This window comes from Hydractinia symbiolongicarpus, chromosome 6, assembly GCF_029227915.1.
Source record: "Hydractinia symbiolongicarpus strain clone_291-10 chromosome 6, HSymV2.1, whole genome shotgun sequence".
NCBI classification, from domain to species: Eukaryota; Metazoa; Cnidaria; class Hydrozoa; order Anthoathecata; family Hydractiniidae; genus Hydractinia; species Hydractinia symbiolongicarpus.
This window is the reverse complement of record NC_079880.1, coordinates 9,249,883-9,276,011: the sequence shown is the minus strand read 5'-3', so window position 1 is coordinate 9,276,011 and position 26,129 is coordinate 9,249,883. Positions and strand designations below refer to the sequence as shown.

The window sequence follows — 26,129 nt, the reverse complement described above, 5'->3', positions numbered from 1 at the left end:
CTAAACCCAGTAAATACACTGTATATACAAAATAAATTTTTGAAAACAGGCTAAGTACGCTTGTCAACATTTTTCCGTTTGAAATTATGTTTATGATATCCCTTTTATTTTCAAACTTTATTAGTCTGCTCGTCGAACCTGGAGGCGAGCGAAACATGTTTGGTACTATTGGAACCGCTATTTATCACAGACTTCCCGTGCAAGAAAACATGTTCTGATGTAATAAATTTTATGGTTTCTAAAAAACTTATTCGAAAGCAGTTGCTTTTAAGATCTGTGAGACAAACTAGAAAAGAAGAATTGGCTCAGAAACTAATAAATGGTGGGTTTAGGGCGTTAGCTGCTGGTCCGAAGATTTGTGGAAAAAAACTTTCAGGCCTTTACAAGGTCACTGGTGTCTTGTCTGGACTCCTACTGGGCTACCAGCTCTACTATTTTTCATTATTTTAGGCTACTTCGCATGCGCCAACTCATTTCTGCGCCGTTTCTGTTCCGGGATAAGCTATTACATGACAAAGTTGGTTTAAGCAAGCTGGCCTGTGTTGAGAATGCCCAGCTGGCTAGACATGCAAGCAAACCTGTTTTCAACCCGTCTCATATAATCGATACTTTCTTGTAGAACAGAAATCAGCAGGTTTTTCTTTTAATTATTCATCATATATAATTATATACAGATCTATAATTTGGTACCCCCTTAGTTTTTAATGAGAAGAGTCAGAAAATGAAGTCAAAATTAGTATAAAATAAACAGATCTTTAGTTACTGTCAGTTTAACACAAAAGTTAGGAAAATCAGCCACGTTTTTCTAGCCTATCCTTTGACCACATATACCTGGAAAAGCGTAAATCATACAAACTTGAAAATCTTTCCTGATAATCTTTACGTTAGTGTGTTGCATAGCAAAAAAATGACGAAATTGTTTTAGTATAGTAAGAAAAAATAATTCTAGTTACGAGTGGTAATATGATTTACACAATGTAGATATTTGAAAAAAAAATGATATAAAATTAGAATGTTGTATAGCACTCTTTTTCAACAAACATATCATTCAGTTACGTGTCAATATCATGTACTTCAAATTTGCAATGGTTTAGAATAGCATGTTTCTTTTGGAAGATGCTAGTTGAAAGCTTTTTGCATTCACAAACTTAATTTCAGAGTTGTATCAGTCGTGGCAAGTAATATAATGTTTCATTGCCATAAAATTTATTCGAGTTTTTCACAAACAGTTTTTGTAAAGAGATTAAAACCGTTTTATTGGAGAATCTTTCTCATTTGAAAAAGAACTTATACATTGGCGAACTGGTATCAATGACAGAGCAGGGACTGTGTGTTTACATCACAGAGAAGTTTATTTGAAATGATTTTCTGCTAAAAAGAATAGTTGTTGCAATCCTGCAAAGCAACATGCTAATGATAAAATAAAAAGAAAAGTAATGTTTGTAGTTAGTTTTTATAAAAGTACTATTTCAAAATATAAAATAAAAGTCAGTTAATAAAAAAATAATTCAAATTAGGTTGCTTATAAGAGGTTTTACTCGATGAAGCAAAATTACTGCAGAAGAATGGCATCCATGCAATACCAGTTTTTAAACTTTGCCCAGCATGCAGAATTCTTGTTGTGAAAAAGACAAGAGAAGTTGTGGTGAGGAGACTGTGCTGTCACAGGATGAACAAACTGAAGAACAGGTTGACAGGTTACACAAATTGAATCATCTTACTTGTCAGAAAAACCAACGAGATTGTTAAATTCCACTTTGACAGAGATTGATGTATCACCTGTGAAAAACCCCCGTTGTCATGCTTTTTCTTACCATAAGGAAAAAGGTCAAACAGGTAAGAAATTGTTTCGAAGAAAAACACGCTAACATAAAAACTAGAATTGCTAAAACGAGTTTGTGAAAATAAACTGGACAGTGAGGATGAACCATTAATCACTGCAACTACCCAACAAAAAGCAGATGATTTGACATGGTGTACAAGGTGATCCACCAGACCAATAATTTTATGAATTTACTTTTTCCATTAGAGGTTAAAAAGATACATTACTTTTCAGATGGTTGTACAAGACAATACAAAAATTGCAAAAAACATACTGTATCAAATGTTGCATTAGCAAAGCTTGTATCTATCACATGACCCAATCTTAACTACCTTAGTTATGGTCAAATTTTGGCAGGAGGAGGTTCAAGGCATCACAACTATTTTTATTCAAACTCAGTCAATTCAACAGCAACGGGAACATGTAAAGCATCGTTACTAACATACAAAAACAACTCCAGGAACAAGAACCTTTCACTACCAGCTACCAAATCGGTGCAGAGTGTCTAGTGATCCTGAATTTGCATTGATTTTTGTGTCGTAAAGTAAAAGAACCAGTTCATATTAGGAGTTATATTGTATGCAAGTATATCGATGTTAGAACATGCATTGCAAATGTTCAAGATGTTGGGGAAAATCAGACGACAGTGAAATTTTTTCACCCTAAGTTCCCTTCACCTACATACTTTTGGCCACAATGTGATGATAAATGTGTTGTACCTATTGATACACCTGACATAACAGGAAGTTCTGGAAGGCTATATCTAATTACAGACACAAAAATCTGAAACGTTTTGACATTTCTATTTTTAGCTGTTGATATGTAATAAAAACAGGTTCCCTTACCCCTTCTCTCTTACTTTGACTTTAGAGTAACTCCAGTACTTTAAAACAGAGAATGGTACTTTCAGACGAAAAAAATCAATTATTTAGTAAAGAAACATTGAAATTCCTTGTGCCCACTCCCTAGGTGAATATTTCACAAAGCAGGAATAATGCATTTTTTTATTTTTTTTTCTATACAACACACTAAACATATAAGATTATCTGGAGAGAATTTTAAGTTTGTATGATTTACGCTTTGCCAGATATCTGCGGTCAAAGGATTTTCCTAACTTTTGTGTTTTAATTATTAACAAAAACTAAAGATCTGTTCATTCTACACTAATTTCGACTTCATTTTCTGATTCCTCACCTTAAAAACCATGGGAGTACCAAATTTTAGAACCATAGCACTTTTCAATGAGTAAGGACCCTATTTTCCACTTCGCAGTTGCTTAAAGAATTTCATTTTACATTTTAATAGTTATTAATTTGATTTCTTTTGAAGGCAGAAATTAAGTCCCGCAAAATTTATATATTGACCATACCAACTCAGACAAGTTAATCCATTTTCTTCTTGAATTTTTCGACCAAGAGTTCGTTGAATGTTTAGTCGTAACTCAGCAACTGTGGTTTTCTGCTTGACTATGATAGCTAAAAAGAGGACGGTAAAAAATCAAATAAAACAGCATTAAAGTGCGCGAAGTGAAATGTTTCGATCAGTACTTTAAAAACAAAAAACTTTACCAGACAAAAAATTGTCTTTAAAATAAAATTTACATCGTAACAGTCACAGTCCCATAAACTCCGATCGCCACATGAAATGTGGAAATTAAGTTGACATGTGGTGACATTTATTAACATTTTCTTTGTTTCAAAAAAAACCCAAATTTGATGTCAAAGATCCTTGAAAAAAGGATGTGGTATATTAATTTAAAGCAGAAATTAAGGAACATACAAAAGGAAATAAATTTGTTCCGCCTGTTGTCTCCGATTTTCAAAGAGTTTTTTATCGACTTTGACCCGACCAGTTATTATATTTGTTGTTATTATTCAGGTACGCTTGTAAATTACAACTTCACAATAACTGACATTATACAATATGAATACAGTTTGCTTCGGCTGAAGTGAATCTGAATGCCAAAAGGTTTGTGTGAGGTTTTGTTGGATTTTATCTCTGAAAAAGCAATAGTGAATCCAACGTACTGGTATCATTGATTTTAAAATCACACCGGTATCATTGATTTTAAAATCACACCGGTATCATTGATTTTAAAATTACACCGGTATTATTGATTTTAAAATCACACCGGTATCATTGATTTTAAAATTGATTTTAAAATCACACCAGTATCATTGATTTTAAAATCACATCGGTATCACTGATTTTAAAATCACACCGGTATCATGTATTTCAAAATCACACCACTATCATTGATTTTAAAATCACACCGGTATCATTGATTTTAAAATCACATCGGTATCATTGATTTTAAAATCACACCGGTATCATTGAGTTTAAAATTGATTTTAAAATCACACCGGTATCATTGATTTTAAAATCACACTGGTATCATTTATTTCAAAATCACACCGGTATCATTGATTTTAAAATCACACTGGTATCATTGATTTTAAAATCACACTGGTAACATTGATTTTAAAATCACACCAGGTATCATTGATTTTAAAATCACACCGGAATCATTTATTTTAAAATCACACAGTTATCATTGTTTTTTAAAATCTTTTTAAAAGCTTTTCCAGGAATAAAGAAAGCGTGTTAACATAAAAAGTGGAAGAAGAGATGGCTATGAGGCTAAACAAGCAACAAATGCAGTTTAAAATTTAGGTTACAAAAAATGAAATATACGAATGAAAAAATTATTTTAGTCCCGTTAAAGTGATTAAAAAAACTTCCTTAAACCTCGCACAAAAAATGTCTAATTTTTTTTTTCAGAAATCATTCAACAAAGAAAAGGATTCATCTGCAAAGCCAACAAGAAATGAACCAAATAAGATGGCATTGTGTCAGGGTGACCACTAACAAAATGAGAACAAAAGTAAGGAAGAGACAAATTGACATTTTTTAAGGATATTTTGCTGCGAACGAGAATAAAAAAATAAGGATAATTAAAGGAGAAAACCAATTTTAGTTTTCTATCTTTAATGTCACATACTATGTTCTATGATAAGAAAATTATATATATTATACAAATTATACATAAAATTATGCCCTGAAAGATAGAAAGTATAGGATTTTAGGTAAGTGGTGATGAACAATCCATGAATACATTTCCAAGGAGAAATTAAGGAGAAAAAATTTCAATTTTTTAAGTATATTTAAGTACTTTTAAGGAGATTTTATTTCTCTAAGGTTATTTATGGAATTTAAGGAGGAGTGGTCACCCTGTAGTATTGTTTTCATGAACTTTGTTTTTCATTTTTTTATTTATTTAACAATGTTTATACAGTTTCAGAAATATTTACAATTAATGGAAAAAACCTGTTATCAATATGCGTCCTGTAGTAATTAAAATTTATGTATTTGTAAAAAATATTAAAAAATTATCAAGGATAAAAACGAAAGGAAGAAAAATCACAAAATCATAAAAAACGGAGAAAAATAAGTAAATATACAAATAAAAGGGAAAAAAAATATTGAAGTTTTAATTATTATTCCAGAAGTTTATCTTATTTATTTTTAAACTTTGTGATTTTATATTAGTTTTTCTTAACTGTTAGCTATTTTAACCGTTTTATACATGATATCCCCAGCGCCGATTGGCTAAAAAACCTTAACTATGGGCAGTATAACTTTTAACCTCATAGCAACCATGATGGTAGCTATAAATGTAAACAAAAAAAAAAAATTGCCTGAGTATCGTTAAAACATAGCTAGCTGCATACTTACAGACATAAAAATTAAGTTGTATTAAATCTGAAATTTTGAATCACTTTGCCAGTAAAACAGCTACATCAACTCTTCTTAACAACGACATCCATCCAATTCATGTTTCTCAATTAAGTGGTTACAAAAACATCCAAAGTTTAAAATCATACCAAACGCCTTCCAGTAAAAAGCGAGAACACGTCAGACCTAATCGGTTCGAACAACCGTGGTAAAAAACGTACTTTTTAAATTATTAAAAAAGGCTACATCCATTCCATCATCAAAAATTGTTGATAATTATAAATCCATAGATATTACCCTTGGCGTATTGAGCTTGCAAGCTTGGTCAATACTTTTAACCCTGGGTAATACTTCTTGGTATAGATAGACAAAACAGTTTTACTGCATTATGATTGTGAATTAAGATGTCAGAATATCACAGGGTGCAATTGCAAAAACCTATAGATTTTAGGCTGGTTCAAACCGTTTAAACATTTCATCAAACCTCGTCATTTTCTGATGTTCGATGGAATGTTTGATCGGTTGTTTGATATATGTTTCATATGTTCCAACATATACGATTTTCATAAAAATGGGAAAATTTGATGGTTGATCGAGTTTTTCAAACACTTCGACTTTCGAATGTTTTTTTTTCTTTTTTTGAACGTCAAACGTTCGAACTGTTAATTCGTTGATACTTTCATTGAGAGTGAGTGATAAGTGATTTAGAAGAGTGGTTAGCAATATTTTATACTGTATAGTGTAAAAGAGATTCTTCCAGTGAGAATGAGGAACAACAAGCAGTTGTAGCTTTTAAGATACACCAGCAGAAAAAAGAGAAAGAGGTAAAAAGAAATGAAAAAGCCGACTGCTGACAAGAAAAAAGGTAGAAAAGAAAAGAAAACCATCAAAGGTACTCAAGCAGAAGCCGATGAAAGGAGCGACAAAGAAGATGAGCACAAAGAAAAAAGGACAAAAAACATAAGGAAAAGAAGACAAAACTGCTAAAGACTGGAGTGAAGAAGATGTATCTAACCTAATAGATATGCTAGGGGAGAACCTGTGTCTTTAGGACCATTCCAAACGAAATGTGAAGTAAATCGTCTATTCAACCATAGCAATTTATATACCATTGCTTCAATAAAATCATTAACAGTTTGAGGACCCAACTTCGACAGGAGCGTTTAAAGAAATTGAAGACAAAAGGTGGACAAGCAATGGACAAGTTGTATATGTATCTAATTGGATGCATTATGAAGGATTGTAGTTTTTGCTCCCAATTATTGGGGCGTCAAAAAGCCGGGACACGTTAAAACAGGTGTATCAATCCCTAAAAAGAAAAGTATTGCAAAAAAAAATTTATTTATTGATTGATTTAATTATCTACCTTACGGGAATTAATTTTCCAGGAACTATTCCGATGCTTTTTTAACTAACTAATAATAATAATATATACTAATAACTAATATAATATATATTTGTGATACTCCAAAGGAGATCCTCTCCTTATACAGAAATACAGAGAGTAAAGATACTGCTAAAGTGTTGATATATATGCGATGAGTGATGATATGGTTGCACTTTTTCAATGTTATGGAAAGTAATACTTTCATATTTTTTTATAATAACAAAGAACCGCGGGGAATATCAATTTTATTTACGCCGCGCAAGATCAAGAAGTGGTTTCTTCTAGATGGATTATGAATTTCAGTTAGTTGGTGGGTCAAAATTTTATACCAAACAGCATTTAGAAATTCCTATGTTGGACCAAATTTGTTTTTCATTCACTGATAGGAATTCATCAACTCGTATAGGAGATAGTCGACTGGATAAGGTTGAAGAATTAATTAAGACATGATTTGGATGAGTACCATTGTAAATGCTATCAAAAAAGTTCTCAATGAGAATAAATCATCTTGACGAAAATCAAAAGACCAATCTACTGCAGGTAAATACAAGATTATTTGTTTTATATGTATCCTTTGCTGTTCAGGCTAATTAAAGGGGGGAGAGCAAGCATTGTGGTTTTCAATTCCCTGACTATGCTGCATTTCTATTTCTTTCAGCAATCCAACTTATTAGAAAAAAAATCATACAAAGAAGGCGTCAAGTGGAGGTGGCAAACAAAAACTAACGAAATGCAATACTAAAGCATCAACATTAAAACAACATAGCAAAACAGACATGGATGTTCAATTCTTTCACTTTCCACCTATGGAAGTGATAACAAAAGAATTCCAATACCACCTGGTACAAAAATCTGACAAAGCATATGCAAAAACAGTGACGATGTAGAAAGAGAAGAAGATTTTGAACACAATGTTTCTTTTGTATAATAACTAATGTAACCAACCTTTACCATAAGCACAAATTTTCCAGTTAGTGGACCTGAGAATTGACCTTAAAAAGCACCATTATGGAAAGAAAATATGCTTGGAGATATGTTAATATGGATGTTTGCAAAAAAAAGTGTGAGCAACTCTTTACAATCACAGGAAGTACTTAGTTGCAAAGAGCTCTATCTGAATTTAACAAATTCCAGTTAAAAAATATTGTTCAATCCCTTTGAAAAGATTAAAATCACTTAGTAAAAGTCTTAAATAATCTTGGAAAATATGTTTTAACTTATTAAAATGTTTAAACAATGAAAATGTTTATTTTGATTATTCAGTGTTTTAGTTATTGACAAACAATACATTCTAGCATTTCAGTTCAGCCACTCAGTACACAATTTTTGTCTGAAAAAACGAAAAACAACAACACTTAATGTGCAGGTTTGCAAGCGAACTAATATGCACCAGTGACCTCAAAACTACTGTTATCAGAGAATTTTTTGCAAGAGAAACTTTCGCAATTTATTATTTTTAAGTTTTCATATCGCTTGCAGAGAAAAAGGTTTATACGTTTAAAAAAAGGTCCTATTCTGTCAGTGAACCTCTATCTAATCACACACATGGGTTTACAGGTAAGCTAATACCGTGCCAGTGACCCTCACTCTAATCCCACACTCATGGGTTTACAGTTAAGCTAATACCGTGCCAGTGACCCTCACTCTAATCATGGACACACATGGGTTTACAGGCAAATTAATACCGTGCCAGTGACCCTCACTCTAATCACACACATGGGTTTACAGGTAACCTAATACCGTGCCAGTGACCCTCACTCTATTTACACACACATGGGTTTACAGGTAACCTAATACCATGCCAGTGACCCTCACTCTAATCACAAACAAATTGGGTTTACAGGTAAGCTAATACCGTGCCAGTGACCCTCACTCTAATCATGGACACACATGGGTTTACAGGCAAATTAATACCGTGCCAGTGACCCTCACTCTAATCACACACATGGGTTTACAGGTACCCTAATACCGTGCCAGTGACCCTCACTCTAATCACACGCACATGGGTTTACAGGTAACCTATTACCGTGCCAGTGACCCTTACTCAAATTGCACACGCATGGGTTTACAGGAGCAACAGTGTGTCTGACTATAAAAAATAGGTCAACAGCTCAGCAAAATAATTTTTCCTGTATATAGAGTGACTGAAAATTTCATCATCAACGCCATGTTTACATTTGCGAACTGTTAAGCATGATTTAAGTTTCTTGTACGTGACTGACAAAAAAAGTAAATGTAATTACAAAAGTGAAAAAATAGTAGTATTAAGCAGTGTTGTGTATAAGGCAAAAGAAAAGCCTATATCCTGATATGAATTGATAGTTGCAACTTCGAACTATAACACAGTAAGAAAGATACCAGTTACCAGTGTTCGAATCTAAAGTTGCAGAAAAAGAGAGGTAGCTTTTATTCATGTGTAATGCATTTTTACGTTAGTTTCAGTTTTTTTTAGAGCTACTAAAAATATATTCATTCATATTTGCCACAGTTAATTTATTATTTTCACATTGTCAAGAATTTCGGGATAACCCAGTAGTTGGAGGATGTTTAATTGAATTTTTAATGAGATAGGACGCAGATCTGTATTATGTGTCATTTAGAATAACAAAACAAAACATGAAACCAGTAAATAGTTCGATAGCGTTGCAAAAAAAAAAACATAAAAAAACATAAGACGTGAAGGCACTTCTTGAAGTAAGAAGTGTTATGAAATAAAGATACCTACTGGTGTCTATAAAGAAGCTGATTTCATGTTAAGAGTTGTAAAATGATAACAAACATGCTCTGATCTCTCTCTCTCTCTTTACCCTCAAAAAAATTATGTTACAAAGTGCAACAGATAGAAATATCAACTCAACAAAACAATTGAGAACCTCAGGAAGTATATTTACATGTGATAATAAAGTAATCCACTTTAATTTCTCACAAATTAATAAGAAAAAGTGTATCTACTTCCACATACCAACTTATGCTTCCATTAACATATAACAGACATCAAAGATGTATTTTTGTGATGTAATTGAAATGTTCTATTCAGTACTGGTACAGGATGTTATTTTACATTCAACTTGATTCAGCTTCTGCTTGGCAGGCATGTCGTTTTGAAATATGTTATAGGATCCAACATCATCACATGAGGAGATTTCAAGTGGATCCACATTACGTTAACACATATAAAGCTTTAATAATATTCAATAGATCAGTTTTTTAGTCAACAAACAAAGAGTCAGTCATACAGTTGCATAACATAATAAAGGAATTCCAATTTAGAAATCTTCCATCTTGGTGTGAAAAAATACTTCAAACAAACATTGACTCCACCGAACTAGATGACATGATTTCTACTTATGCCAAAGGCAGGCGAGAGCTGCAAGAAAACCTTCAAAACAATTAAGAAGTCCTGGTTGTAAAGTAAAAGTGAATTTTTACTTATTTTCACAAGATTGCATCTTAATCTTTTAAAGCATGATTTAGCTGATTGGTTTGATATATTCCACAGTCTTGTCAGTTCAATTTTAACATCATGGATCAACAGCAGTCCTTACACAAATTATTTATATTCATGACCAAGGAACAATTTCAATACAAGGTAAATGTCTGTGTTGCTTCAAATTCAAGTGATGTGTTTATATCAAAACCTTATGGTGGGTCCATACCTGTAAATATATCTATATATGAAGGGTACACAAAAAAATAACCAGCAGGAGTGGAAAAATGCATTGGGTGATAGATGGTGTTTATGAGAATGTAAATAAGACGTTTGCACAGCAAGGTCACTGTTTTCATCTACCTAACACTTTTGCTAAACAAAAGGACAACTTTTAAAATATTAACTCACAGCAACAACCTTTACGATGCTTTAAGTATTTGGAGTCACAAAGATTTCATAAACATTCATCGCAGAATATCTTACTCGGATGATCTTTTTAAAGCAGTGAAACAAATGGAATTATGTTACAGTAGGAATAGAAATGCTAATTTAAACTTTACATTTTTATATCCATTGAACTGGTCGATAAGGTAGATTGAAATTGGAACTGGTTGTGAATGATTTAGCCGTATAATCATATAGATATTGAAAACGACCTTTTTGGAATACAGTGGAGCACCCATGGAAAATGTGATTGGTTTAAAGATCTGAATAAGTATTTATTGCAATCTGCTGACTAGATTTTATTGTTCTTTTAGGATTTAGTTGTACACACACAATATTGGGGGGAAATCTTTGAAACTTAATTTTCATCTGGAAGGTCACAAATAACTTTTTACTTTAAACTTTAAACATTATTTAACATTAGATTTTTATGACTACGTGTTAATGGATTCTTTTTGAAATTGTTATTTTATGAAGTATTTTTTATTTTAAACTGTTAACGACTGTGTAAACACTTAATTGTCATCCAAATTTTTTTTTTCATGCAAATTTTTATTCCCTGACATAAACAACCCTCAAGAAATTGGTTTTTCGATTCATATTGAGTCCAAAAAAATCCCACTTTTGGAGGCAGGCTGACCTACTTATTCCAGGACTATGGAAACGGACGCAAACCAAATATATTTCCTGGAACTGAGAAGTCTTTTTCAGGTCAAAACAAAAACGACATCACAAAAAATTTAAGGTATACAGTTGAATGGAGAGATAAGAGTGAGTTTGAGACGCTTACAATTGAATTGGTTGCAACAAGTGCTTATCATGGTTCCATGGCGTTTGTGTGAAAGCCATAAAGGCGAAATTTTAGTTATGTTTATTTTACCAAAAAAAATGCAGACTCACGCATTAGTATAGCTAAGTATCCGTCGAGGAGGACACTGTTTTAGGCGAGAGAAAGGTAAATATTAAGCCACTAGTTCACATCCACCATTGGATTACCAAAAATCCGTACAACTCAAGACCTCTTTAAAAAGGTATTTATAAAGATGTTGCCTTGTGAAAAAAAAGGTAAATATTAAGCCACTAGTTCACGTTCACGTTAGCGCTACTTTTTCTCATATATTTTATTTTGTATGCTGTCCTGGTTTGTTAAAGAGAGCAACATTTTACCTCCTCTTAATCAGGAAACCCTACTGGATGACCCCCTCTCCTTTGCACTTTTCCTCTTTACTTATAAACTCTACACTTTTTCATATATTGTCTACATTTAAATCTGCAAACAAATGTGTTATGAGAGACAAGTGGAAGGCATTAATATCTTGCAGCCCTAGGGAACGGAATAAGTTATGGACTGTTGGAGCATAGCAGAGAGTCTGTTCAGTACATTTCGTCGATAGTGAACTAGCTTCAGAAAATCCTGTTCCTTTTCTTCACTGAGTTATCCTTCATCGGGCAAAAAAATGAATTGGCTATCCCTAATAGTAGGCACCAGTTAAAATATGTGACTGTAAGAAAAACTGAAAAGCAACAAAGCTCTACTATAAAGCATCCAAGATAAAAGAAGGTGTTTTTACAAAATTTGATCATTATCTTTAAGTGCCATGAATGCTTTCACTTCGCCTACCTATCTCAATTCAACTTCATCATTAGCAGATATTAATTCTGGAGAGGAATTACACGAGGCAGAAGCAATCAACCTGCAGGAAGTATCTGGGAGAATTTCATTGCTTGAGAGTTAAGTTAGGCATTTGAATATTATCAATAAATGGCCTTCGAAAAGAATTAAAAAGACAAATATTGTTATCAAGGCATTGACCAATTACCAAAAATTATGTAAATGCAAAAAGCCAGTTTATCGACAGTTGTTAAAAAAAGACGGTCGTTGGGCTTTTTATAACGACATTGAATCATTTTAAAAAATCAAGAAACTTCAGTCTAATTTCACTGTATAATCATCGAAGATGGAGAGGATTAAAAAGAAGTACAAGTAACACAACACAAAATTTGAAAAAAGAGTCAAAATTGTTTTGTATAAAAAGAAAATTATGCAGTATATAGATGAATTTTGACTGATCCTAATGAAACTAAGCTTAGGACTCGTTATTAAAGATTCAGCTGACAGATTTGAAATGTCAGTGAGTTCGGTTCTATTGTTTTAACATGGATTAAGGCATCTTCAGCTGTTCTCTCCTCACTTATTTTTGTTGCCAACACAGGAAAGCATTGCCAATACAAGACCACATGATTTCAATGTATACCAGATTTATACAGACTCCAAAAAAACCCAGAGCTGCAAAAGCAGACTTGGAATGATTTCAAACATCAAAATACTTTTCCAGCTAACTGAAGAATGTAAAGGTCGTTTCATAATTGTTTTAGGCATTAAAGTGACAACAAAAATTGCACATAGATGCTGTGCCGTAGGAATATGCAAAAGATGCTAAGCTTTGAATGCCTGTTTCACTTGTGTGAATGTCAACATAAAAGTGTGTGCCAGTAGAAAATTATACAGCACAGCTAAAATTATCATTATTGAAGTCCCTAAATGCCTTTCACTTTACTCTATAGGAAAAAAAGTGTTTTTTCTTTTTTTTTTTTTAACAGAATATATCGAAAAGTGTAGATGTTGTGTTGGATTGCTAAAATGAGCTCTGTGAAGCATCCAGGTATGAGAAAAGTTCAAAAATAATTGAAAATGCGTTGTCAGAGGAAACATTGCAAGCTGCTTTGCATAAGCTGCAGTTAGTCCCTAACGTGTCTGTCAGGACAGTAGCTAAAAAATATAAATTAGGCGAATGTACCCTGCACTTTCGCTTGAACAAGTTTAAAAAAAAGGGAGAGGAGTTGGCGAACTCGGAACGAAAGTGCACTTTTGATGTAGAGACGAAAGAAAACCTCGCTAAATGCATCAGAGTGTTATGTAACAATGGATTCAGTCAGTCGTTTTGGGAAATAGAAGTGAGTGTTGGTTATTCGGTTTGCTAACATTATATAGTCTAATTAAGTCAAAAACACAGTTATCCCAATTATTGCCTGACATAGAGTTTGGTCGAACAATTTGCCAAACGAATTTCTATTGATACGCAGTTGGATGGGAAACCTGGCCAAAATTGGCTAAGAAATTTGTTAAAACGCAATCATTTAACATTATGAAATGCTTAGATGATTTGTACGTCCTGAGTCCGAAACACATCGGACCTCTTATAGTGTGTAACATTTATGATGTGCTTGAAAGGGTAATAGCGACGAAATAATGTTTAAACACTTTTGCAGAGTAGTAACAGATCGGTCACTTTTGCTTCTCTTTGACGGCCATTTGTCGCATGTGTCTGCCAGCCTTATCTTAAAAGCCATGGAGGAAGATGTGACAATCATGAAATTTCCACCGCATGTGACAGATCTTCTACAACCGTTAGATGTAACATGTTTTGGTCCCCTGAAGAGAGAATGGGAACGTGTCTTAAATGAATGGTGTGTTTCTTATAGTGGTAAGCGTCCTCTTCGAAAAGCTGACTTTGTGGAGAAACTTGGACAGTGTTGACAAACCGCACTTACTGAAGATAACATAAAAGCAGGATTTTGATGAACAGGTATAAATAATATATATTTATTTTATGAAAACGTCATTAAGTGAAACTACTTCTCCTCTTGTGAAATGTGGAAAAGTACATTCAATTTGTTTTTAATCTAGGTATATTTCTGATCGACAGAACGAAGTACCCGGAGAAAAGATTTGACCCATGGTTACTTAAAAGATATAGAAGATGGTGCGAAATGGGAAAAGCAGAGGACGTTATGGAAGAACTTGCTCGTGCTCCAAATAAGCCAAAAAAATAAAAGAGCAAACAAATGTAAATACCGTGATAACGCCAACGCAATCATTCAACATCACACAAGCGCCATTTCTTGCTAATGCTTCTTCAGCATCCTTTACTGACGCTCCTTCAGCATCCATTAATGACGCTCCTTCAACTGCAAGCACCAATCAATCGACGCCAATACTTCCTGCATTTGATAATCACTGTTGCGAAGTATCAAAGTTAATTGGACCTAAGCCTTTGCCCTACCCTGGAAAGGTTTGGGTGCCCAAATGGGTACTGGATGATCCTCCGTCAACAATTGAAGAAAAGCTGATATCTTCAACTAAGGGTCCAGTTGAGAAGACACAGCCAGTTCTCCGAAAAGTTGATTGGAAAACAAAAGTGATGTCCACCAATGATAACTTGCGAAAGTTGGTGGGATAAAGATAAAGGATAAAGAGGATAGTGACATAGAATCTGTAACAGATGAGGAGATAGTTGAGGACGAGGAGGAAGATACAGATAAGGAAGAAGATTATGCTGACAAGGAAGAAAACGAAGCAAGACTTGTTAAATTACGGAAGTGGTTATCACCACCAACTCAGGAGGAAGAGATTGTTGGGAAATGGTTTGCTCTCATCTTTTAACCCGAGTCAGCAAATGTAAAGAAAAGAACGCCAGCCGCTTCTCTTTACATTGGAAAAGCCACCACTCGATTCCTTTTAGATGCAGATGGTCCAGCATGTGGTATTGAATTTGACTGTCTGAAGCCACATGTTGGGAGCGGTACAATATTAGAGTCGTATACAGGAACCATGCAGGACATTTCACTTTTTGAGGTCCACAATGTAATAGCTGGTCCTTTGGAGGTGTATCCAGAGCGAGGTTATCCAAACGTCGAAATGTTTTTTAATAGAGTGAAAAATATAGACAGAAAACAATTGATTATGATCGAGGTGTAATATGCGTGTCCAAGTTAAAACACTATCTCCCCTTCAAATGACTGCATTTTTAACTTCTTTATTTCCCAAAACTGAGATTTTTATTATCATAACTGTTTATTTTTTTACCCATAACAAGAAAAAAACAATTTCAAACACAAAACAAGTGATTTAATCAAGAAGAACTAGAATATCGACCGTGTGTAGTTTTCAATTGGAAGCGCGTATTTGTTTAATTATTTGACCAGTTAAATATCCGCTCAACCGGAATAAAGTATGCATGTAAATTTTTTTAACGACAACCGGCATATTTTCTAATGGCGAGGGAAGTTGAAAGATACGCAATGTTTTTCTCCACTTAAAGGAGTAATACAAGACGGAGGCAAATTCTAATAACTGGAATCTTAAAGTAACTAAACTGCTTGCGTTTCAAAATATTATTTATTTTTGGTTAGGGATTTTAAACACGTTTATGCTTTAAATTTCCGTAAATGCGTATTTATTACCAGACTTGACTATATATACTGGAAGGTTTCTAAGAACCTGTTGAAAATGCCTAAAACGTTATGTGTGTGTGTTCACTGCGGTTCAAATGACCCTGACCTTCAATCCATGAAGTCGTTGTTGAGAAGGCACAAAACAGTTTACCTGTCAGCGAAACTTGCCAAGACGAAGGCAAAACTGCGGTATGTGGCAAATCTAAAATGTCTTATATTTAAATTTTCTTATTGAAAAGTGTAGGTGTTATTAGCGTGTATGATTTAATGAAAATTTAATGTTCTTATTGATTTCCTTCCAGGTATGTGGTGCCCAAAAGCCAATGTTCCAGGTAGCTGTTGACCCTAAGCAAACGGTTTAGAAAGAACTTTCATCAAAAGAAAACTAACAATCCAAGAAGATACATCAGCAAAACGACATCATCTGTTATAGAAATCAGAGATGACGACTCCAGTTATCATCATCATCATCATCATTCTCGGCTTAACGTCCGTTTTCCATGGTAGCATAGGTTGGACGGGGTATATTAATGACCCTCTTCCAATCTGATCTAGACGGTGTTAGATGTAAACTTAACTTCCTCTGTATCAAGGCTGTCTTTATAACCTCCTGCCAAGTCTTTCTCGGTCTGCCTCTGGGCTTTGCCCCAGGAACTATTAAGTCTCTACACTTTCTTACCCAATTATCCTCCTCCATTCTTTTCAAGTGCCCCAGCCAGTTCAATCTTCTTATCTGGACAACATCTTTAATTCTACGGAGCCTGCTTCTTAGCTCATCTGAACTCTTTCTGTCTCTCAGACTGGCGTTACACATCCACCTAACCATTCTCATATCATTCCTTTTTAAACGGTCAAGATCTTCCTGCTTCACTACCTTAATTAAATTAATTTTTGCGAATGCAAATAATGTGAATTTCAACATTGAGTATTCCATGACGAATGAAGTTGTGGATTGTAGTAATAATACTACTAATAATAAAGCAACAGTCCTCCCAAACCACGTCAGGACATTGGAAAAAAGCTACACGTTTTGAGGGATGGTTTAATAAACCGTCATTGGAGACAAAGTCGCCTGGTGCTAACGCAAACAAAGTAAAACCTAGCGACGATGTTTGTGTCATTTGTAATGATGAAGATCCTCCTAGCAGAAGCAAGTTAGTGAGTTGGATCGACTGTGACATATGTCATTGCTGGTCGCATCTTGTTTGTGCGAAAAAATGAATTGGAATAATGTAAGGCGAGAAAGTTGGCTTTGTGACGATCAAAAATCATTTGTTATTGAACTGTTGTATTTAACTGTTAAAACGTATATAACGGCGTAATATAGCATTCGTCTCATCGCGTATTTATTCTCCCTCTCAAATAGTTGGGTTGAAATACAAACAAATACATACAAACGCCCGTATATATACTTTTCGAATTAAATTGGCCGTTGTCGTCCGAAAGCGCCCGTGCTTTCCTGAACTCTCGCCCAGGACATTCCTGAAATGCAATTCATTGTAACATACCATGTGGAAGATAGTTGGAAGAAGGTGCTTGAAGATAGGGAGTTAATAAAGTTTATATATAAGTTATTTATCAAGTAAATCATAATATAAACTATCAAAAACAGTTCTTTTAAGAACTTCACTACCTATGTGGTAAGTTTATTTTAATTTTTATAGTTTTTTTGAATCATTAGTGCCTGTTTTTCTTTCTTTTTTGGACATTGTTCGGGTCTCTGCACGGTTTCTCGGGCAAATACTTGATTTTTTTTATAAAACGCCGAACTCGCCCGAAAACGTCTGCACTTTTTACGGCGTATGCGGCACCCTCGTCACTCTATATCAGTCAGGGATAACCGCAAATTAGGCTATGATCAGCCCTCGAAATAGCGGTCGGACATCGGACATTGTCCGACCCAGACGCAAATATGTCCGACGAAAATCAGTTCTGGCCTGTCATTTTGTCCGGCACGTTTCTCTAGCTACATCTCCCCTATTATAACTGCAAAAAATAAAAATTGAAACATGCAAAAATAACGAGATAATTTAAATATAATCTGTCTCTTTTAATCAATCTTCGTTCCGCTTCACTTTCGTTTTGTTTTCATCTGCCATGTGCCATCATGGAAGTTTCTTAATCATGATCACACACACCACAAATAATAAATGTGGTTAGGCGCCGTTAAAAAACAAAGTAAGGCTGCGCATTTGGATAAGCCAATTAAATCGCAAAAAATGCCGTCGCTAAAGAATACTCTAAAACATATAAACAAAATAGTTTTTAAGTTTGTATTTTTATAATTATTTGTAAAGTCATCACAAGCAAATAGGAAAAAATATGCTTCGTTTTCAAATTAAAAAAAAAATGTTTTAAGTTTATCCACGTGGCTTAAATTTTTAACAAAATTTATACAAAACAAAATATTATACCGCACGTGGGTTTCGTTTTTAAAATTGTTTGAATAGAAATAGCACTTGCAGCATTAAGAAAAAATCAATTAAATGGGACCTGCTATGGTTTCGAATTGTTTTGTCAAACGAAGAAAAAAATTTTCCTTTACCTGCAACACTCCATCGTCTTAAAAAATTATTTAATTCATTTTAATATAAAACATCTCTGAGTGAGATCATTCGAACTGGTAAAAGAACGCCGGTTGCTTGCGCTTTTATAAGAAATGAAAAAGTGTTTATTTCACATTTATCGCATGTAAGTTAGTTGCTCCTTCAAGTATGAGTGAAATTAATGATTTGCCTTGTTGTTTTTGCGAAAGAAGCACGAAGTATCGGTGTATATCGTGTCAAAAAACATCTTGTAACATATGTTCTACCGGTGTTAACAGTACAGTCAATAGGTACAGCGAAGAGGAAAAACGTGTTGGTAGATGTCCTGATTGTTCTGTTGTTATTAATAAGCAGCCGAAGAAAATCCAAAGAAGCATATTTTCAGCCTTTGGAAAAAACCCACCAACATTAGCGAAGCAATCAGCAACGAATATAGTAATTCTTCACTCTGTTATATTTAGTACTTTAATTTTCACAATATCTTTTGTGTCTCTTTAATTTTTCTTAATTGTTTATTTTGCAGACTACACCGCAGACCAAAGGCAAAACAAATCCGAAACAACACAAGCAAACAACATCAACAAGAACCGTAACACCTGCTACTGTTGAGAAGTGGAAAGCTGAGCTGGCACAACACAGCGTTGCTGAACGGCTGCTTTATGATATAAAAGATGGCAAGGTTAAGAACATGCGCTGTAAATTTTGTACGACTATCAGTCCCGGATCAAAACATTGCCAAAGTACAGCAACATCTTCGTTGTTGGCACCCAAAACAGAAAAGGCTTTTTCAAAATATAAAAAGAAAAGAACACAAAATTATCTACAATTTAACGTCTGTTCCGCCTGTAAGTGCAATTTTGCAGACTTGCTTCATCCGTGCTCCGTCGGCGTTCACCTCCGCATTAGTTAAGAACCGCATGGCTGGATTTCTTGTGTAAGACCTGGTTACCAACGACGAAGGGGCCAGGCAATAGAGATTCATGTCTACGTAGTTCTTTTAACTAAGTCAGGAGTTGGTGAATTAGCTAGGATGGTCAGGTTGGCTATGAATAGGCTTGCTCGTGGATTAAAAGGACTAGAACTCAGGCACTAATCTAGAGCAAAAGAGCGTCCGGTATTCGGACGCTGCCCTATAGAGAAAAAAAATCAGAAATTTTATTTTTCTTTGAAAACCTCAAAAACGAGGTCTGGCCAGGGGTGGGGCGATACAGAAGCAATAAATCCCAAGATTCAGTGCCCTTTTTCTGATATAAAGTGCCCTTTTTTCACTCACGGTGCCCTAAAGGAAAATATACCACAGCGTCAACAATCTTCACGTAACATATACTTATCTTCGCGAAGAAACTCGTGTGCGCTGCCATGTTTACATTTCGTGTTGTTTCCGTAGGTCATTCACACTAAATATACTTCCACGCTATCTAAAATTGTTTGTTTTATTTTGGTTTTATTACCAACACATGTGCACAACACATATTTTCGATTTTTTAAACAAAAACACGAATTGAACACCATGTGTTTCGAATTCTTTTCAATTGTTTTGAAACAATGAAATAATAATTTATTAATGTCTTATTATGTTACGTAATTACATAATCGACTTAAAGAAGATTTCCAGATTATTTATCCAAAGAAGTTGAATTTCGTGAAGTTCACAGTTCGGGTTCAAAATGCCAACGAAAAAAAGATTAGAAAAGAAAAAAAACATAGAGAAGTTAAAGGCTGCTAAAGGCTCAAAAACTATTGCGCAATGTTTTAGCTATAAACAAGATGAAGCTTCTAATTCACAATCGTCAAGTCTTGTCGAGAATAGGTATCTGTTTGTTTTTCTTGATTTTTACAAATCGTATAATCTAGCGCTCATTATGTTTTCTTTTCATTTCTCTCAGTGAATTGATCACGGAGGACTCTTCCGATGAAGAAGTATTAGAAAAAACATGTAGCGAGGAGGACAGTGTTACGGATAAATCAGACGAAGATGAAGATGAAGTTTTAAACGACCCTGTTCCTGCTCCAACTGAAAACGAACAACGGCCTCACATAGATCACCGTCTTTACGATCAAAGTAAATACGAAAACATATATCCTTGGCTTTACTACAACCAAGCTATACATGGATATATGTGTAAAATTTGCGATGTGTATTACGCTACTACGGCCTGTCCAAGTGGGGGTGATCGAGGGGCATGGTCACACAAAGGAGTCCATTTCAATGAAAATGCTGGAAAAAAACTGAAACGCCATTCGAAGGCAAGTAGGCACATCAGAGCTGTCAATGCTATGACAAATCTCCGTATCACCGATACCTTGGGTAATGCCCCACAAGTTTCAGTAGCAGACCGACGGGAAGCTAATTCCTTGTATGTAGGAAAATTGATTCGCATTGTGCATTTTCTTGCAAGAAACAATCTTCCAGTCAAGGCGTTATATCCTAAGATGATTGACTTCCTTGCAAACGAAATGGAGGAGCCTATCATAAAACAGTATCTCCGTAACTGCGCTAAGAATGCCCAATACACTTCTCATGAGACATGCGACGGATTACTCACTGCATTGGACGAGTATTTATGGAAACAAACTGACGAGAGGATCCAAAAATCTGTTGACTTAGTATTGTTTGCGGACGAGTCCTCTAATGCTGCAAGGAGAGAAATGCTTGGGATTTTCATAAGCTCATACGACGAAGACAAACAAGATCTATTTATGGACTTTATTTCCTTAGTCGAGGTATCGTCAACCCAGTCGGAAATCGTTATGAACGCTGTGGTAACTGTAATGAAAGACAGGGACATTGACATTAAAAAGACGAGATTTTCGTGTCTCGACGGAACTAACTCCATGTCAGGAGAACATAATGGTCTCCAACGGAGGATAAGAAACTATGCACCTCATGCAATTTATGTCAACTGTCGCTGCCATCGTCTCGCTTTGTGTTTTAAGCACTTGATGGACGATTTCCCATGGCTCAAAACAATCGATGCGTTGCTTTTAGGTCTGTGGAAAACTTTCCATTTCAGCAGCAAGAATCGATACATCCTGAGAGAAATTCAAGAGGCGTACGGGTTGAAGGCTCTGAATGTCATAAAAGCTGCTGTTACGCGATGGCTCTCTCATGGCGCTGCTTGCAAACGCTGTAGAGAGAGATATGGGATGATCATTTCGGCCCTTGACGATATTGTTACTCGAAATCCCAAGCCCGAATTGATAGGATATCGATCTGAGCTTTTGAATGTGAACACAGTTCTCCAGATAACGTTTCTCGAAGATGTGTTATCTGTAATCAATGGTCTTTCAATGGTTTTACAATCTGATCATAAAGATTTTGGTGCAGTACGACGTGTTATGGCTACCACAATTTCTATTTTGAGAGATATGGCGTCGAATAAAAATAGCATTTATTTGAAAAGCTTTAATTCACACAAAGAAATTCTCACGCAAGTTGAATCGTTCACGAAACAGAATGTTGCTTCACGCGGAACTCGCAAAAGATTGAAAGTCGACTATTCTATCAATGCTGAAGAATTCCATGAGAAATACGGTAGTCCATTCATCACAGGATTTATAGGTTTGTTTTCATTTTTCCTAAGGGTAGTATTCAAATAGAAATTGTGGCCATCAATAGCATATTTTATAATAATGTCGTAACAACGTTGTTTCATAACTAAAAGGGGCTCTCTGGGAACAAAATTGATTTGACCCATAACGCTTTGACTCTATGACCTGGAAATCTTTTGAATTGAATTTTCGAAATTTTCAGGAGAGATGGAAGCAGCATTCGATATGTCCTGCATGGCACCCGTGGAATCTTTATTAGTTTTTGATCCTGTTGGTATACCAGAATCGACTGACGTAACATTTTCAAATTATGGCAACGATTCCTTAAAAGTGGCGTTTGATTTTTACGGCAACTCTGCTAAAGATACCTATCAAGGCCGAACAGTGTTAAGCAATCCTATCATTGATTGCACAAACGAGTCTCTTCAAATGGAATACGCGGGTTATAAAAATTATGTCACAACTCGTAAGATTGCATTGAGGGCCGAATTATCCTGTGAAGAAAAGAGCGCTAAAGCCAAACTCCTCAACGCTGAAGCTGACAAGCGGAAGACAAAACGGGAGATTAAGGCAATCCAGGATGACTTAAAAAGTATTGTCGACAAGAAACGATCACCTTTAACAGCAATCGATCTCTTGCGTGATAGCGTTGTTTCTTCTGCCTTCCCGAATGTTCGAACTCTGCTTCGTCTATATGCTCTTGTGCCTCAATCAGAGGCTGTGGTGGAACGTGGTTTTTCTCGTATGAAGCTCATCATGAACGACAAACGGACCAATCTCGACCAAAAAAGTTTAGATGCCTTGATGCGCATCTCGCATGCAACAAATCCTCTATCCAATAGGGAAGTCGACAGAGTTTTACAGATTTGGAAAACAAATCGTAACAGACGCATATTTTCATCGGAAATATAGTATCTTTCTCAACGAAAAAAATTGTTAACAAAGTCTCTGTGAAAATAAGCTAAAGTTTCGGAATGATATAGAACAATACTTTTTCGCCGAGAAAGATTTATGCATAATATACTTTGTTGTAATTTGAGTACAATTTAAGAAAGGGACTGTGGTCAGTATTTTGCTAATCACGCAATCATTGTTTCTTCGTTCGTTCATAATGGTACCGGCAACGGCGTAGTCGGCGTGACTGTTTCGTCGACTATCGTTGATGGTTGTGATGTAGTTGGGCTTGTGCTTTGTGTTTCTAAATGAATACTAATGGAAACAAGTACTGATGAGAAGAAACAACTTGGTTGAATGTTATCAAAATAAGCCTGGGAAATGCTATATTAGCCATTCTAGAGCGTTCACAAACCCCAAATTTTTTTTGGCCCCCAACCATGGTGGGGGCCATTTTTTCCACTGCCCTTTTTGTAAGCATAGGTACGCTGCCTCCAATTTCTAGATTAGTGCCTGGAACTATTCAATAATTCCGAGATCTAAACAAATGGAAGTGTCCGACCAAGACTGAAATCTATCGGACGTTTTGTCCGACGAAAGTTTAAAACGGGCTACGGACATGTCCGACCAAACTGGAAATGTGGCGGACATTTTGTCTGACGAGTCTCCAAAAATTATTTCGAGGGCTGTATGATAGTCTAATTAGTCTACGATAGCCTTTTTAGGCGATTTATCTCTCCTAATTAGGCTATTAACATGGTTTTTGCTGCCTATTGCTGTTCTGTTACATAGTCGCAATGATTTTATTAGCTAAAAACATTCTATAGAACCTCCTTTTGGTGGTCCAAATATATTTTTCTTTATTATTTGCGCTGTCAGAAGATATAGCGTTAAGTTTGTTTTGATTAAGAACGCATGCGCTGTTACGGCTTCTTTGTTTTACGGCCACGGTTGCTTCTGGAAAATAGCTTAATTTGTCTATTTTCAAATTTTTGAATTTCACGGCCCTTTTCAATATGGCTGCGCCAAAGGCCGGCTGCAAGTGTAGTGATCATGATGTTTGGATTATTCTTTCTCAAGATGAAAGTAAATCAGTTTGTCATATTGAAAGATCCAAAGTGAAGCAAACAGTTGTTAATTACTTGAAATCACACAATTATTTATCCGAAAGATCAAGCTATCTTTGTAAAGCATGCATTAATATGGCAGAATACCTTATGAAACCAAAACCTGAAGATGTTGAAACTAAAGGACAAAGAGAGCATGGGTTGTCATGTGATAGCTTGGAGACTGACACATTTATAGCATATTTGTTAAAATCCAAAGTTTTAACTGACCATGTACCAGATTCAAAATGGTCACAGTTATTTTTTTATCTTGGGAAAAGAGTTCTTTTGTATAAAATACAAAAAGATGGAGAATATTTAAGTACAAAATACAAAGATGCATCTTATTTGCAAACACAATCCAATGGAATTTATACTTCAGAGAGAAAATATTCTAGTTTCGTTTGTGGAAGGAATTTCAGGTCGGTACATTAAAAATGAACATAATTCTGGTATAATTTTCTATTTGGCTACCCTGATCGAAAACATATACTACTTGGCAAATTTAAATTGGATATTTCCACATTCATTTGTTTCAAATCTGGTAAAGTCGTGTATTTCTGGATCTAAAATAGTAACAACTATTAATGGTAAGATTTATCCAGCTGGCAGTTATTCTTCATATTTAAATTGGCTAAAGGAAATTGGTAGAAATAAGTTGGAATGTCCAAGCGGAGACATAGAAACCTACATTGACAATATTGGAAAATACATAATTCGCAACTACCGTATTTCGAAGACGAAATCAGCTTTGGCTGATATTATCACATCAACGCTGTATATAAGTTTAATGGGCAATATTCAAACCATTGAATCGTTAAAACCATGCTACTGGAGTACCGAAAAAACACTTGGGGAAATCCAAGGAAAAATGGATGAAATCCTTCAAAGTTCACGCAAAGTTTTCAGAAAAGTTCGTTTCAACTACATTAGCCAAATGATTGAACAGTACAAAAATGAAACAAATGAAATCACTAAAAGAATTTCAGACCTTATTTTACTTCAAAAGCGCCAGTGTACAATTACGGTAAGTTTTTTTTTACTTGTTATAATACAGTATTCATCAGTGTATTTTTCTGATTTTCATTTATATTTATTAGGATTGTGGGAAGGCATATAAGAATTGCAAGCGTGTTTGTGATGCGTGTGGGTCAGCAGTTAAGAAAGTCAATGAGGAACAACAGAAATCTTGTCAAACAACTTCAGTTGGTAACAAGTATTTAAATCTTGGTCAAAAAAGTGCTTGTAATAAACCATCAATTCAAGTTGGAGAGCCAATATTATTAAACCCCAACAGTTATGACAACATTAAATCAATTCTTAGTCAACTTAAAGAAAACCTTGCTGTATCTAAAAGTAGATTCTGGACATACGTTGGATGTGATGGATACGTTGGATGTGATGGACCACCTTATGTACTTGCTAGCAGGCTTATTGATGATAACAAAGAAGATTATGATTGGATTACTTTTACTTCCTGGCTTGGGACATTTAAATATGAATCAGGTATACAAATACATTTTTATGCAAAAGGGGACTGAACTAAAACAAACAAATAAAAAAAAAATGTGTAACATAACAATCTTTCAATATAAAATACTTTCTGTTTTAAAAAATATTTACAGTATACTTCATGAATAATAAATATAAAAAAGCAATGTTTAAAAATGTAATCAAACTTATGCTGTTTATCGTAATAATAAATAAAATATATTTACATGTTAGGTGAAAGGTTTCTTTAAGATATTGGACCAAATATGTTTGGAACCACTTGGCCGTGATGTGTTAAATTTTAACTCTCCAAAAGCGTATACCTACTTTAAAGATTGTACAGATAATCACAAGGCATGGGAAGCCTTTGAAGTTTTTTTGCATGGTACAATGTTAGAACTTATTAACAAATATGCAGAAGAAGAAAAGGGCAACATTAGTGCCATGGGTTTTATGGAATGGCAACACAAAGTTAGTTGCCCAACAC

General features: G+C 34.7%; 3 protein-coding genes across 4 annotated transcripts in view; 2 read left to right on the top strand and 1 right to left on the bottom strand.

Moving 5' to 3' along the window:
- The window catches only part of LOC130647974 (U11/U12 small nuclear ribonucleoprotein 25 kDa protein-like), a 35,297-nt gene that overhangs the window by 2,538 nt on the left and 6,630 nt on the right, over positions 1–26,129 (bottom strand). The window contains exon 2 of the mRNA XM_057453988.1: positions 3,192–3,297. Coding sequence (XP_057309971.1) covers positions 3,192–3,297 — 106 coding nt within the window. The remainder of the gene's footprint in view (positions 1–3,191; positions 3,298–26,129) is intronic.
- On the top strand, positions 19,441–23,968 carry LOC130647971 (E3 SUMO-protein ligase KIAA1586-like). The gene is made up of 3 exons (XM_057453984.1): positions 19,441–20,409; positions 20,486–22,161; positions 22,354–23,968. The coding sequence occupies exons 1-3, from the start codon at positions 20,267–20,269 to the stop codon at positions 23,061–23,063; spliced, it is 2,529 nt and encodes an 842-aa protein (XP_057309967.1). The 5' UTR covers positions 19,441–20,266; the 3' UTR covers positions 23,064–23,968.
- On the top strand, positions 24,009–26,027 carry LOC130647972 (uncharacterized). 2 transcript variants are annotated; one of them, XM_057453986.1, is made up of 3 exons: positions 24,009–25,178; positions 25,252–25,657; positions 25,877–26,027. In XM_057453986.1, exons 1-3 carry the CDS (start codon positions 24,489–24,491, stop codon positions 25,891–25,893), a joined length of 1,113 nt encoding a protein of 370 aa, XP_057309969.1. In that variant the 5' UTR covers positions 24,009–24,488; the 3' UTR covers positions 25,894–26,027. The 2 variants fall into 2 exon arrangements, with proteins under 2 accessions (XP_057309969.1, XP_057309968.1); XM_057453985.1 differs by having other exon boundaries at positions 25,252–26,014.

Bases quoted from the DNA above. Each gene is read 5' to 3' on its own strand.
- LOC130647971 (XM_057453984.1), top strand. From the start codon at position 20,267: ATGCCAACGAAAAAAAGATTAGAAAAGAAAAAAAACATAGAGAAGTTA. The intron at 20,410-20,485 runs GTATCTGTTTGT...CATTTCTCTCAG, and splicing joins TCAAGTCTTGTCGAGAATAG to TGAATTGATCACGGAGGACT. The intron at 22,162-22,353 runs GTTTGTTTTCAT...CGAAATTTTCAG, and splicing joins ATTCATCACAGGATTTATAG to GAGAGATGGAAGCAGCATTC.
- LOC130647972 (XM_057453985.1), top strand. From the start codon at position 24,489: ATGCATCTTATTTGCAAACACAATCCAATGGAATTTATACTTCAGAGA. The intron at 25,179-25,251 runs GTAAGTTTTTTT...TATATTTATTAG, and splicing joins AGCGCCAGTGTACAATTACG to GATTGTGGGAAGGCATATAA.